Source organism: Haemaphysalis longicornis, unplaced genomic scaffold, assembly GCF_048455015.1.
Source record: "Haemaphysalis longicornis isolate Haplotype H1 unplaced genomic scaffold, Haemaphysalis longicornis Haplotype H1 scaffold_7, whole genome shotgun sequence".
Classification (NCBI taxonomy): Eukaryota; Metazoa; Arthropoda; class Arachnida; order Ixodida; family Ixodidae; genus Haemaphysalis; species Haemaphysalis longicornis.
In genome coordinates, this window is record NW_027526422.1 from 157,323,384 (window position 1) to 157,338,851 (window position 15,468).

The 15,468-nt window shown below is 44.9% G+C and overlaps 1 protein-coding gene across 1 annotated transcript in view; it reads left to right on the forward strand.

Moving 5' to 3' along the window:
- The window catches only part of LOC144147163 (neprilysin-1-like), a 105,622-nt gene that overhangs the window by 72,480 nt on the left and 17,674 nt on the right, over positions 1–15,468 (forward strand). The window contains exons 11-16 of the mRNA XM_077679232.1: positions 848–946; positions 4,834–4,911; positions 8,433–8,545; positions 10,523–10,581; positions 10,976–11,027; positions 15,371–15,438. Coding sequence (XP_077535358.1) covers positions 848–946; positions 4,834–4,911; positions 8,433–8,545; positions 10,523–10,581; positions 10,976–11,027; positions 15,371–15,438 — 469 coding nt within the window. The remainder of the gene's footprint in view (positions 1–847; positions 947–4,833; positions 4,912–8,432; positions 8,546–10,522; positions 10,582–10,975; positions 11,028–15,370; positions 15,439–15,468) is intronic.

Here is a 15,468-nt window from a genome sequence, read left to right on the forward strand (position 1 = left end):
TTGCGCACGTCAGTTGTAACATGCTTGGTGGAAATAATTCCACGAAGAACGTATATCTGAAAAGAAGGCTAGCGTTCGATTTTTTTTTATCCTTGTAAGTACTCCTCCGGAAAACGGGATCCAAAAATCTAGGCACAGTTTGCTTGGCTGATGCAAACCGCACATGCACGGGAGAAACAGAGGACAGCGGGAGGCCGTGGGGCTGGCTAATCAATACGACGGATCCTACACCAAACATGCGTGGTGCTTCTTCCATAGGCCGATGCGTCGCTGCCCCCGCCTATTGCGCGGGTCGGTTCCCTCTGCTTTAGGCGTGCTTGCGTCGTAGTGTGCGGGCTGCAATTCTCGCGCTAAGGTAAAGAACCGCTCAAATATGTTCTGTTTACTGAGGCGATGTTTGTTAGTTCATATACTGCAATCTAGGTTCAAATGTACGATCGGCACTTTTGTCGTTTTCGCCAGTGTTTGTCTTGTCCGCTACAGACGCGTAGTCTGCTAGGCGTACCGCTCTACGAGCTGGGAGCAGTGGCAGTATCACGAAATGAAGCGTAGCGTGCCTTGATTCCAGCGCCGCCGTACAGGGTGAAGACACCCTTTCAACGGTCCTGTTCCCTAAAAAGGGCGATTGTGGTTTACGGTGCCCACTGCACAGAGTAATGCCCCGCTCAACGCCGTCGGCAGCGCGTCTTACTGTTCGACGCCGCATCCCAAGATTGAGCTGGTTCGAAATGGCTAAGGTTCGATACGAAATCGCGTCACTCATCAGATGTTGCCCGAAAAATATTTTTTGCAGCAAAATAAAATCTAACTACCCGTCTCTTGATATGCGCGAATAACTGTCTTTCAGGTGGAAGACCTCGTAAAAAAGCTGAAAGACGTCTTTAAGAAAACACTGCGGAACGCCAAGTGGATGGACAGGAAGACCAAATATCAAGCGAAGATTAAGGTGCGGTAGTAAATTTCCAATTTTTGTGTAGCAGCTTTTGTAGTAACCAGTTCAATGTCTTACTTGTATCTAACCACTTTGGGGGATCTAATGCCTTCAGAGCCCATATGTGAAGCTGCAATGTTTGTTCGCTCGGCTTATTCGTTATTATATTCATACCAATAAGCTCAACTCTGTAAGGTATTGCAGAATTGAATCAATGCATAAAAAAACTAATGTGCACAAGTTGGCCTAGCGTACAAAACAAATACCGAGAAAGAGTTGTTAAACAATGACAGCAGCTAAACAAACTACATCCATGATTGTGTACTAATTGAAAGGGTAACAAAGAATTTGCAGTACGTTGATGAAGAAACAAGAATTTCTGCAATATTCTCAACAGAACAGGGATAAATGGCTAACTCCAAAAAGTAATTTAGCCGACAATTTCGGCACGTTGACTTCGTGTACGCAGATCAGTATAATTCAGTTTCGAGGGAAAAGAAGGAGTCGATACGGTCATTTGTTTAAAGGTAAAAGAAACTTTCCTGAAGAAGCCCCAACTCTCAGTTCAGAAAAAAAAGCAGTTTTGAATGAGATAAAAAGCAGATTATACATTTTTCAAGAGTAGGTTGGACTAGTCATTTAAAACTAGTAATTTTGTGCAACCCGATGGCATTGTATACAGAGACCTCTTGAGTGAATACAGTGATCCTAGTCGTATGAGTGCTTGGTACAATAAGCAAACGTACGACAAACTGAGAGAAAATTTAGCGATTTTAAAAGCCCTAGGATCCCCAAAATACGATCAGAGTATAAAACCTTAGGATGAGATGCGCGATTGCACGTTTTTGACTTGTAGATTCCAAAGCCACGTTGGCGTCTAAATAGGTCGTTCAAGTTCTTGAGTGGAATAAATTAGGTGGTAAAGGAATACAGCGTGTTTTAGGGGAGGCCAGAGGTTATTTTGAAAAGTAGGCTTTCGGAGGTAAAATTGTTTTCCTTGAGCGAAGGGATCAGGGGCCGTAGCGGGTGCAATAAAATGAATTGCAATTGCTTTTTACGTTACCAACTACCTACAGCTTCTTAATTAAGTTTTTATTTATTTCATTTAACATGTAAATGTAATGTGGAAATTCTAGAGGAATGATTACACCAAACGAAATTCAGCGTTATATTTCCGAAAATATTTCCGAAATTTCCGCCGACAGACCTGTCGGTGGACCACTTCGTCTTCGGGACACACGCAGCTGGAGCTCGACGGATGCAAAGCGTCGCTAAGCCATGCCTCTGCGTTGACGTCACTAATAGGTGTGCACGTCACACGTAAGCGCGCGCTCCCGCTCTGGCCCGGCCGTTGCTACGTGTTGTCTCGAACGGAAAGTAGCCCGGCGTACTTGTGACACGTCCAGCCCTTGAGTGACGTCAACATAGGGGCATTGCTGATTTGATTGACTATTATATTTATCCCGCTGACGCTACAGAGGCTTTGAGGCGAGCCATAGTGGAGGGCTCCGGGTCAATTTCGACTACGTGGGGATCTTTCACGTGCGCCGATAGCTCGAAAACCCGAGCCATCTCACTCTTCCCCTCCATCAACAAAGCGGCCGCCGGGGCCGGGAAATGAACCTGCATCCTTGGGCGCAGCACGGGGGAATGGCTTTGTGGCGCTTTGCAGCTCCCGAGCTCCAGCTGCGCGCGTCCGAAGGACTGAAGTGCTCAGCCCATAGGTCAATGGGTAATTGCATATCCGCAAATGCAACACCGGATTTCTAGTTTGTGACGATCTCCTAAAATTTCCATAATACACCCAGACGCGTATCTTCAATAATTAAAAGTTAATTAACAAGCACTCGTTTATTTTAACATAAATTACAATTGAACTTGTTTTATTGTATAGGGCAAGGGCACTGATCACTTGGAGCAAGAAAAACAATTTTACCCCCAAAATCGTCTTTTTAAAATCACGAAGTCTTCCCTGAAACACCCGGTATATTTCCTAGGGTTTTCTTCGCTGTACAAAGTAATCAAATTGGTCGTTATTTCAACGTAAACGTGACACTACCAGACCTAAGTGAGCCCGTAACTACAACTACATTTTTATCATAACGTATATGACAAAATCTTTCAATTTTCTGCAAAACAAACATGAACATTTTGGAATCCATTTCTTCATACATTATTAAAAACATTAGATACATGTATTGTTTGGCTGTCTGAAGAAACGGGGGCGCGCAAGGCAAGTCTCTCTTTCACTTCGTACCACGTCCACATTGTGTTTCAGTACCAACCGCTCGGTGCGACTCCCTTTATTACGGATGAGCGAAAGACTGATCGCACAGCACTTGCCTCTTTGCGTAATTTCCCTAGTCTACATGGCTTTGCTTTCTTGCTTCCCTAATAAACGCAGCTGTTGCGGTGAAGAGTCGAGCTCGCCCTGCTCTGCGCGGTAACATATCACCAAAGCCAAAACACCCCTGCCGCAGAACGATGCTACTTTACCACTACAGGAAGCTTAGCACTGGTGTAATACCCTTACATCATTTTGCACTTGTGTATGTTCTACGCAGCTTAAAGACAGACGCCATCTCCAATCTTGTGAATTCAGGTGTGTGTGTGGAAGCCTGCGTTCGCGATGTTTCCCTGGGGTTAAGTTGGAATGCTGTAGTTTAGAGTTCCGATGTAAATACTATGTGAGCGGCGTGCCGGGGCCACCGCTCTTGTCCGTGGTGCTATCCAGCGTTTGGCGGACACGGCTTTCGGCTGCGAGGGGGGCGCGTATGATTTGATAAGTAATGTACATCTGTGTAATTGTAAGGACGTTAAAGGGTGCAGGTTTTATTTGGATTCATTTCTTCTCATCCTCTCTTTTACATATCCGCCTTCCAAGAACTTTTGAGAGCCTACCGCAAACTTCAGCTCCCTTCTGGACAAATTTTTCTCTAGGTATAGGGGCCCCTTTCTCAGCGTCCTCTTCAGTTTTTCGAGAGAAACGCTTTTGTGTGGTGGCCTTAGTTACGAGCAAGAATGGTGATCCTTGCTCCAGAGCGTCGTGTTGGCACCGAAGGAAGAAGAACGAACTCAAATTTGTAGGCACCGCACCTTCTAAAATTACGTATTCTTATGTATCTCCCTTCATAGTATTACCGGCTTCGAAGTATTACCGGTGTTACTTTCCGGAAGTCCAAATGCAGGTCTTGTTATTTCCACAATTTTATTGTCACAATGCCGAATGCCATATTTAGGCTGGGGCAAGCTTCTGGATTCGGCCATCTTTTCCTGCTATTTGTGGTGACATATTTTCGCAGACTCTTGTTAACTGCAAGTGATAATTGTGGCTGGAGCAGAAGGTTTGTGTATGCGCAAAATTTTTCATTGAGCAGTATAGTCCCTTCCCGTCAGTATACTTCAACGCATGAAGCACAATTTCCTAGGCACGTTTTGTATGCCTGTGATTAGAAGTCATCTGGTGAAACTGATAATAATTAATAATTAAATAAATGATAATATGTAACCTTTTATGATAAATTGATCAAATAGTTGCGTACAAACTGATTAAAATCAACCAATTGTACAGCACGTTGATAAATACCCCATGTTTCTAGTAATACAAAAAACACGATTTCGGATCAGCTACTGGCCTACTGATTCATTATAATTACTTTCTTACTGTTTCCGGAAACTCTTTTTTGGATGCAAGTTACTGGTCAGTCTTCTAACCGCAACGTTCGTATTAAACACTCTTCTAATTTTCAATAAATACCTAAACAATCACTCACCCAAAAATTACAATACAGCTTCATGTACCACTTCGAGCAATAGAAGCATGTTAATATGCTAAAATAATGTCCCATAATTTTCATGCTCCCGTATCAGAAACAAATGTATAAGATGCCTTTTGTTTACAGTTGAACAAAATGAGAACCAAGATCGCCTACCCGGAGTGGATACTGAATTCGACCTATCTTCAGCTGCTCTACAAGCATGTAAGTTTCTGAGCTAAAAACAATACAGCGCACTCTCGCGCAAGGTTTTGCTTTCAAATAAAAAAAAATGCAAGACAACAGTGAAAGCAACAGAGCTTATGAAAACGATACGTGTCAGTTTTTGCCGGGAGAGAAAAGGTAATAGCATTGTTTCTAAATATGTACCTCAAAAAGGTACACCAAACGTTTCTCGTGCGTATGTCCGCAGGACTGAGCGGGTGAGTGAGTGAGTGAGTGAGTGAGTGAGTGAGTGAGTGAGTGAGTGAAAAATGTATTTTTTCGCTGACACCCTCATTCTCCACGCACAGCGGCGGATTCCACAGTTCAATGTTATAAAGTCGCGATAGAAGTTGCGAAAGAAGACAGTGGGCAAAGAGCAACGCTAAACAGATACGAATCTATTTTGATGTCACTTTTATGCCTCGCGGTAGTAATTTGCCGGACCAATCGATAGAAAGCACAAAACGCTTGATAGACAAAAAAACTATGAGCGGCGCCAAGCCTAATAAAATGCAAAACTGCGCACACGCACTGGACAGTGAGAAAGCTGTGACCAGATGAGTGCTGGACTGTCGTTTTTTTACTGTCCCGCCTTCGTCCACAGTTTCGAGTCCCTCCAACATACTTTACAACCAAACACTTTTTTTGGAATTGCGAACGTAAGCGCTGGATGGAACCCCAGAGATTGCTTATATCAGTTTCGCGTGACCGAAATGGCTTCCAGTCTTGCTACTGCGATCCGCCTTAACGCGTTAGAATGGTTTTGACTAGTGTCACTAGATAACGTTTCCGAGCATCGGCAATCTTTTCGAAACCGCGTGACATTTGTTTGCACTGCGACGGTTTATGGGCAGCGGCAGTTACTTTTTTATGGGTTTGGTCGGTCAACTCTGGTGCAATGAGCTTGTGCGGCCACTTGCGACTGCTGTGCGGCCGCTTGCGACTGACGTCGTTCCGAACGCGATTCAAAGATAACGCGTATAGAAGCAATTCAGGAGGAGTTTGTCCGAAGATGCCGTTTTGCTGAATCTACTGCAGTGTTTTGCTGCATCTACTGCATCTACTGCAGTGCCGCCGCTAACTTCCAACGACCCGGTGGAAGTTAGCGGCGAGGCCGTAGAAGCGGCAATCTTGGAACACTTGTAAACACCAAAATGTCCACCGTTGCTGACTTGCTTGCCTCTGTGGCGCTACTCCGATACCTTATCTAGTGAAACTAGTCTTGACCAGCTTGCTACACGTTGGGCCACCTCTCGTTGCAGCCACGGGGCAATAGTGGAGTAGATGGCAACGGTGGAGTCAGCTCTATGCTTGTTAGCTGCTTCGGCTGCCCTTTTAAATGCAGAACATTTCAGTAACTCACGATGTCACCCGCGTTGACGTCCGTAGTCCGCACCCTCCCTACTATATAAAAAAAATACTATCCGGCGCCGGTTTCGATCCCTCGACCCTGCGGGCGGAACGAAATGTACATGGTGCTCTACCCACTGCGCCACAAAGCCGACACAGAGTGGGACGCTACGAACGCGCCTTATATCGTTGACTCATTCAAATTACTGCTGACGAGCGCCCTCTCGTCAGCAGTTGCCACAAGTGCAACAACATTAACGTAACGATAATTCAAATTACTGCTGACGAGCGTTCTCTCGTCAGCAGTTGCCACAAGTGCAACAACATTAACGTAACGCAAACAACTTAACGTCGTGCGCCCCCGGAAATGCTCTGCATTTGATCGTGCCCCTCGCGAGAGGGATGTTTCACTGCGTCTTCTCTCGGTCGCGGGACCCGTGGCGCCATCTGGCGGAGGCGCGGCACAACTCGTAGCACTTTGAAAAGATGCGGCGCCAGCCAGCTGTTTGTGTGCGTGCCGCACTTGTACAAATTTTTGGCTGTTCTTCGGGCGTCTTTCTTTCCGTGTTCTACCCAAGAGCCTGGAATGAACTGCAGCAGGTGCTATACCGGTCTCCTTTTCTATATATGAATGATTGACGACGGCACTGTGCCATTTCTATGCTCTTTGATACTTTTTCACTCGGAGTATCTTACGCAGCCGTTATTTCTGCCGGTATGGCCAGTCCCCCTTGGTAGGTATGTGTACTCTGTCAATGAGTATGTGGGCGGCGTTTTAAGGGTGGTGCTTTTCTGATGACATCGGCACGAAAATTTGCTTGGGTGGTAGAGGTATGCTATACTGGTGTCCCTTTTGATATATTAAAGCGGGGTGACGTCAGTAGGTGATTTTCCCTGACTTTACCTGCGATGGGTTTGCGTAGACTTTTGCTGGTATCTACCGCAAGGTGTAGGCTGTTGCGATTGAACGCTTCGCCCTTTAAAGCGCCTTGTTCTATGTAATGCTCCACAAGGACGGTTGTTTTGCTAAATTGACCATATAATGTTATTTGATTAATAAACGTAGGCCCCATCAGAGCTGTCGGCTGCGCCACACTGCCGTCAAGGCGTGGTGCTGCCTTTGTGCGCGAGAATTGCCACAAGCAAGAAAAAGATTACAACGAGTTCCCGTTGCGTTTCAGCATACAGCTTGATTGATAAGCGTAACAAAATAATGATTTTATGTTGCATTTCTGAATGTATCTAAATGATGACCTTATATAAAATTATTACGTTGTTAACTTTATTACCAAGAAATATGCACGCAGCAGTTTGCCACAAAATGTGGAGTAAACTCGTTTTCAAGCCGTTTTCCTAGCCCCATGCTGTCGGGGAACAACGTCGTTACATCAATGGCTTTGAAATGATCGCTCCTACATTTTGTGCGGAGTTCCCACAATCTTTGATTATTGCGAGCTTGAGGTTAAATTTGTGCATTCCACGCATTAGAATATCATGTAGGGGCAGTCTGCAAAACGCTGGACCTCCCGCGGAGGCTTAGCTATCTTCAAGGGAGGAGTGCATGACTGGTTTGAATACGGGGAAGTTTTACATAGTTGTTGTTTTTCAGCGAGGGCAAATTCGAGCGGAAGAATACAATCAAAAAGCGTTTTTTTTCTCTCGCTTTGTGCCCTATTCCCGGCACCCCTCCATACAAAAAATTGTTCTTACAATTGCATATATGTCTACAAGCAACGACATCATTCTTTTAAACATTTTATAGGGGCCTCAAGTCTTTTAAATCGCCATCGTTTTGTAGAACCCCGTTACCACCACAGTGTTAGGCTGAACTGCTGCGGAAGCAACAAGAAATATCTGAGGATGGGCGAGACTAAGACGACGGCAAAAAATCCATCTCATGACAAGTGTGTTCACGCCCAAACGAAGCATTATTAAAAATCAGGAAACAGGTGGGATGTAGGCATCAAAAAGTCGTCGGAACAGTGCGTTTTCTCGTAATTTACTCGCAGAGAAGAACAGGCGATTATAATTGTTTCTCTGGGTTCCTCCGTTTACTTTGGTGTCATGAACATATATTTTAAAAGTTTAAACGTGTTAGTTTGCTGAATTTCTTGGTATTGTGGTAGCACGTTGTCGCCTTCTAAGGGCTCCCACTGTTTTTGTTCTTACAGGTGCCAAATTTTAACTTAAGCTCGTCATATCTGACGATGTGGAAAAATGTTACAAGAAACAACTGGTTGATATCGTTGGCAACACTGAGGCACAAATACGACCCGAACGCTGAGTAAGAAAGCCATACTTTTTCACAAACTACCCTGAGCAGCATTACATGCATTTCCCTCTACTTAGCTTCCGCGTACTTTATATACTTGATAAAGGAACCTATTAGTTGCTTATTTTTCTTAACAGTTCAGACTCTAGTTTATGCTATCAATATAAAAAAACGTCATGGACGAGGCATGAGTGAAATTTATAATGCAACATCCCTCATAAAAGAGGCGCAAGCGGCACACACGCTCGCTGCGTTTCGCGTTGAAATGACATCGAAACAAAACATTCAAGTTCACTGGTTAAAAGTTCTGGTGAAATAGCGACGTCATGGGGAAAATATAAAGAGTTCACTTCGGCTATTTTCTGCGACAAATATATTTTAGGCACTTTGATTTACTTTATCACTTTGAGGACATTGCTCAAACATACCATAAATAAATATAATTCTTCCTTCAGTTACAGATTTTGTAGACCTGGATTAACAAAAAGAATCCACGATTCACTTAAGCTCATGTACACTCGGCCAAATATTTAACTCGTGTGCCCGAGGGGCGATTTTTCTGTCGTACGACGCTTTTAGGTGGGAACAGCCCAGCAGATGATGATCCCATCTCAGAGCGGTTTCTGAGCGGGAACCTAAATTACGGCGTGTTTGCGTTTGCAACTTGGCTTCCTTCATACGGCGCCGACGCAAGAAAAGTCGCCCCCCGCGCGCCAGTTGAAGGTTTGACCCGCTGTACACATCAACTTTTTCACAAGACCTTCTGCGGGCAAGGTGTAGACGACGATGCGATCAATCTGTCCGTGGTATAAAAGATGTTATTCAAAAGCGGAAAGCTGACATTGAAATATTTTCTCGTGTAGGTTACAGATGGGGTCAGCAATTGTCAGTTTTGGTGTCAGTTAATAAAATTTCCACTTTCAGTTTTCCGTCCTTCCAACTGTACTGTTGTTATCATTTCTAATCAACTTAGACATTTTGATTTCGCAATAGGATTTTGCTGATACTGGCTAAAAAGTTTTACTATCACGTACGTGCATTATTCGGTCACAAAAACTAATTATTACTGAAACGAACACGTATACATTATGTACAAATTTAATATCTTTATTTTATACTTGCAATTGTTTTCCAAAAAAGTACTATATTTCAAGGATTGTGTAACTGCTGAGCACCCGAATTACCGACTGGTCTATAATTAAATTTGCGTTTGTTCGGCAGAATTTTTTATAGCAACCTGTAAGAGTTTATTTGGTCGAAACATTTTGTGTCGTAAACAAAAACCCCACGAAAAACTTTGCAGATCTCCCCTTACGACGCGGAGAGCACGTGTCAGCCTAATCAGGCATACAGAATAGAACTCGCTATTCGTTTAAAAAAAACCAAGACAAACATCGCAACCACCTTATGAAAGATAACGCACCTGCCAACAATTGCAGCCCCCCAATTATGTGTTCCTAGTAATCATTATGTTTGCAGATTATGTCTGACGGCTAGGAAGGACTAGTGTCACTGTGACTTTCAGTCTAACTAGACTAGTGTCATAGCCTGATGCAGGGCCCAGCATTCCCCGCCAGAGCAGCCGAGCGCAAGCAAAAAGCCGGCCGAGCCGACAAGAAACATTTTTATACCCTGCCCCATCGGCATTAGTAGAGGCTTACAACAGCTTCGCTGGATCTACACTTCTTTAGGGCGATATGGCGACCATTTTTCCCCACGCCTTCATCGCACTAGTTTTAATTATAGAGACGTTTACCATGCGCTGGTTTGGGAGCGTGTTGTTGCGGTTGGCGAGGTTCTGCTTGAAACGTTTAACAATAAACTTACTCTTCAGCCTGCAATGATAAATATTAGGTAAATAAAATTTCGTCTATTTGAAATTTAAAAATGAACGCATGTCTCTTTTTTTTCCTGTGATGTTTTACAATGCCATACGACCACTATACCTGTGATGATACATACCCTTCTATTTTTCATTTCTTCATACAGTTGGAGTGGTGGTCCAGCCGTAGTGAACGCCTTTTACAGTCCAGACGGAAATGAAATGCGTGAGTTATTTTACTTCTGTCGCATGCATAGCACTAATTTTCATTAAGAAATACTAATTCTCTTCAGAACAAAATTTTAACGGAACTAGAATGGCATTGAGGCTACGGATTTTGACCAGTATTTGGTACAGAATAATGAACGCAAACTTTGAATACCAATTGGGTTCCAGAAAACATACTACTAATTGTACGCTGCCTTAAAATAAAATACTTAAAATCACTACAAAATATAATGCATAACTGCTAAAGGAAAGTTTATGTGATGGCTACAAATCATAATTAATGTTCGCAGCATCCAAGTATTACTCAAAGTGTCCCGCTTTCCACTGTAGAAGTGTCCCAGAATCGGCATGTAAAGCAGGTAAAATGACAGCGGTATCCTTTTTTTCTATAGTGTTTCCCTCAGGAATCCTTCAAGGTCCATTCTATCAACGGGGACTGCCACGGTAAGCTAACAATCTAAATTTGAAAATCTTCAGCACCTTCAGCTGAAATTGAAGCTGGTGTGGGTCGAAGTTCCTGGCCAGCGATTTTCCAGAAGTTCCCAATAATACCTGTATAGCGCGCATTTGTGCTTCATATGATTTCAATGTGGATTTTTATACAGATTTTTGGCTATTATCAGCCGGTACCTTTCGGGTATTTTAGTGTTTATAGCTAGCTGTCTTTTGTTTATTTTTCCTCGTATATACATTTACCATGATATCGAACCCAACTGCCGTGCCTCCTGTAATAATGCACACTTGTATAAATGCAAACGGTTAACGCTCGTAGCGTTTTCACCATTTTTCCTTCGCGTTTCCTTCATTATTTATGGAATTTTTTATTCGTCTCTTTCTTTTTGGTCCGGTGTACGAAATGGAATTTCTGATTTCGCAGGTAGAATTAGAGAATTTTTTGTGGTGTTAAAAGTTTCATAAATTTTAGTATTTACAATTTCATTCGAGTACTAAACTTTATATTGTTACTTAACTAGAAATCTGTTGACCTCGCCTAACATGCATTTTTTTGCGGATGAAGGGTGGCTAAGTGGCAGATCTGTTTACACGAAGTTTTACTCGTGTCGCCGTTGTTATTTTTTGGGCTTAGTGATTCAATAATTTCATCAACATTTATGCAGCATTCTCCTTCGCAAGCTCTCCCTATACCTGAATAAGGTCTCGGCGAACCCGCTCAGACTTTTGTTTTTTTGCACAGACTGCTTCATGATATTACTTCATGCTCGGAAATGCTTGAATCAATCCGCTTACGTGTTCCACAGGAAGATACATGGCTTACCGCACACTTTTAACACTGCTAGAGTGCTGAATGGGCGATTACGTGGACGTTTGCATGCATTCAAACAACCCTTGCTAGCACCAGCCATACGTACTAACATGCTTTTTGATAATCCGAGTAGACAACTGGTATTTTTTTCTCTTCAACAATAAAACTAAATGTATGACTTCATAGCTCAACTTGCAGAACCGATCTTGAGTGCTTGTGCAATTTCGCAAGAGATATTAGCTGCTTAACGTATTTTTTTAAAACTCAATAGGCTTTGCAGAGCGGCAAATAGCAGAAACGTCCATGCGACAAGATTTTGGCGTAAGTTAAAGACCCGCAGAGGCTGAAAATAATTTTTGAGCCCTCGACTACGGCGCGACGCATAGCATCGGTCCGTTAAACCCTACTGTTATGAGGGAATGGGCAGGATCGTGCGGAGAGCCATGAGCCGTGTTACGGTTTCCAAGCCAACACACGCGTTCTATTCAAACGACAATCCCAACGGGCACGTACGGAAAGCGGGAAAACAATATTTACAACATCCGGAGAGGAGTAGCGAGGAACTTGTCCACTTGTGTTTGCTGGGGGCACGGAGCAAGAATATGTAGGAGAGGAAACGCCCATTGCGGCCGGCGCAATCGAACGACCGGATAATGCCACAGTGATAACTACAGCGACCTACGGAGTTCCGCAGCTGCGGCGGCGAACAAGTTGACAGCGGCACCTGGTTAAATTTATTAAAATCAATACTGTTGTTTGCAGCACTTGCCACAAGGCGTGAATCCCTATGCGCTCGAGCTTCTGCCCGACGCGGGGACGGAACGCGCGTTTATCTCGGATGTAGCGCGCGCGCGCGTCATACATTGGCCGGTGCACTCAACTCGCTTAGAGCTCATCGCACGCGAGATAAGGCAGTGCATTTACAGGTTTTACATTTTTTTTAAATGCAGAGCATTTCTTTAACTCACGATGTCACCCGACGTTGGCGTGCGTCGTTGTCCGCAACAGCCGTTCCAGGCGCGCCCTCTCCCCCACTCCTCCTCGCCTGCTCTCCGCTGCTCCTGGCGTGTTCTCTGCGTGCTCGGATCGCGTTCAGCAACAGGTGGGGCGCGCATGCGTCGTAGTTTGACGCGGGAGCAACAACAGTTTGGGCGTGATCATGGCGCAGTCGTGACGTGGTCGTGGCGCGGTCGTGCCGTGATGGGGCGGTTCTCGGCGTTCGCTCTCGCTGTCAATTTCTTTCGAACCAGATAAAATGCCGCAAAAGCGGCGCGAAGAACGCCTTTACAAGCGCGCGCACTCCGTGCCAGAAAAAAATAAAAATACAAGACCACTTGCACGCACGAAGTGTCCAGCCTGGAAGCGCTACGCTTTAAAAACAACCAACAGCAACAACTGCAACAACATTAACGTAACCCAACCTACTTAACGTCGTGCGCTCCACGAAAATGCTCTGCATTTGACCGTGCCCCTCGCGAGGTGGATGTTTTTTAGCTGCGCGCCCTCGGAAGACACATAGGCAATAGTTGTTTTTTTGCGTTTGCAGGTTTGTATTTCGGGCTTGGTGCTCGCGCATGATTGCTTACGCATTCAAAGCAAATGCCCCTTTTATTCGGTCGTACCAGTCGGTTTAAATTTGACAGAAAATTATTCGCGAAGGCGGGCTCTTCAACCAACGGAAGCGCAAAAGAGCGCACACACTCTCGCTTCGGCCACGGAATGTTTCGGCGGCCCGGCAAAATACCGACGCGATGCCGCGTCCGGGTTGGACTGGGCGCGCGCGAATAGAACGCGCGCCGGCCGTGGCGATGACGTCGCACTTCCTTCGCTTGCCGCCAGATACCGTAAACTTGACGTTCGGCAAGTGCTTGCGACGTTATCAGACTGCCCCCGGAAGCTCAGTTTCCTCTCCTATTTTATTCTTTCTCCGTGGCTGGGGGCTGGCACGGTGGATCGAGAGGAGACGGGCTGGTGACATTGGCGAGTCGATGGCAAGTGACTGTCCGCTAAGCTGACGAGCTGTGTGCGCCGAGGAGCTTCAAACCGGCGTTACGGTCCCACGGCGAAGAACCTGTAGGAGCCGATCACTAGCGGCGCGAGGAGAGAGCTTAGGCCCGAAACGAGGCCCCGCTGCCTGCGCTCCGCGTCGCCCACACCCCGCGCACTCGTGGACCGTTTATGGGCTTCTCCCGGCGGCGTCCAGGGCTGTCGTCGGGCCTACACAGGATGGTTACTTTGATGGCAGCGCCGGTGTCCGACCTCGAGCCTACACAGGGAGGGCACCGCCTAACTACCCCCTTCTCCGGACCCCTTGCTCCTCATCTCTTTCTTGTTGGTGGTTTATCTTCCGCAAGCGCTCTGCCATTTGTTCAGCGGATTGGCCACGACACTGCACCAGGCACTTCACTACACCTAAGATCAATCAATCAATCAATCAATCAATCAATCAATCAATCAATCAATCAATCAATCAATCAATCAATCAATCAATCAATCAATCGATCAATAAATCAATCAATCAATCAAGGCTCTGCAGAACATCACGAAAACAAAAGTGAAATTATATCAACGGGGAGTTAGGTCCCCCAGACGCACTCTTTTTAGATAGAAAACTCCCCTCTGATAGGTAATAATAGTGGCTGGGAGCAGACAAAGACAACACAACAGCGTAGTTTCCGAAAAATTCTGCGCTTGTGTATTTAATGTGCGATGGCGAAAGAGTTACGAGATTTCGCTATATTTCTTTCCATGCTTGCCCGGTAACGTGGACGTGTCCATGACGTGCCATTGAAAATAAGTCTTAAATGATCACGCGAGCTTCTCTCCGACGACATTACTTGCACCACTTACGCCACATGATGTTTGTTCTATTCTCCAGGTAGCAATAGATGGTTTCGGCAGTAGACAATAGATGGAATGAGCTGATCGCGCGTATACGGGGATACTTATTGACAGGCCTCCCATTTTGTGGCCGTGACGTAGGGAATTTCATTTGCGTGCATCCACTTGTCACGTATGCGTATGAAGTTTTGCATAGCTTGAAGAAGACAGCCTGACAAAATGGAGCAGCCGTCGGGGGGTAGCAACTAATGCGTGATGCATAACCAAATATTGGGAGAGCAATAAAAAAATAAAGACAAAATAGGGTGGACAGCTTCATCTTCAGTACTGTTAAAATTCAAAAATAATATTGCGTGGACAAGTGCCGGCACTATTACATTGTATTTCTCCGTGCTCACTACTCACCGCAGCGTGTTTTTCTTTTCTATATGTGGCATGCGGCACTCGATGTCCATTTCTACACGAGTCGTGAGAAAAATACGACAGAGAGGTTCTCTTTTTGGAAGCTTCCACTTGTTGGTGGTATTACTTTGTTTTTTGATGCAGCCTTGTTATTGCATCATGAACTCAATGCTTTAGTATAATATTGAAGCGGTGAACGTATCCGTGCCTGCAACTTACCGGACCTTGACTATTTTAGGTGAAGCGCAAGCTGCTGAGTGTGCTTTTGTATCTTCTACAGATCTATCAACTACGGAGCCATTGGTACGATCGTCGGACACGAGTTAACACATGGTTTCGACGATACAGGTAAGCACAGTTATAAGTTTTTGCGTCCGA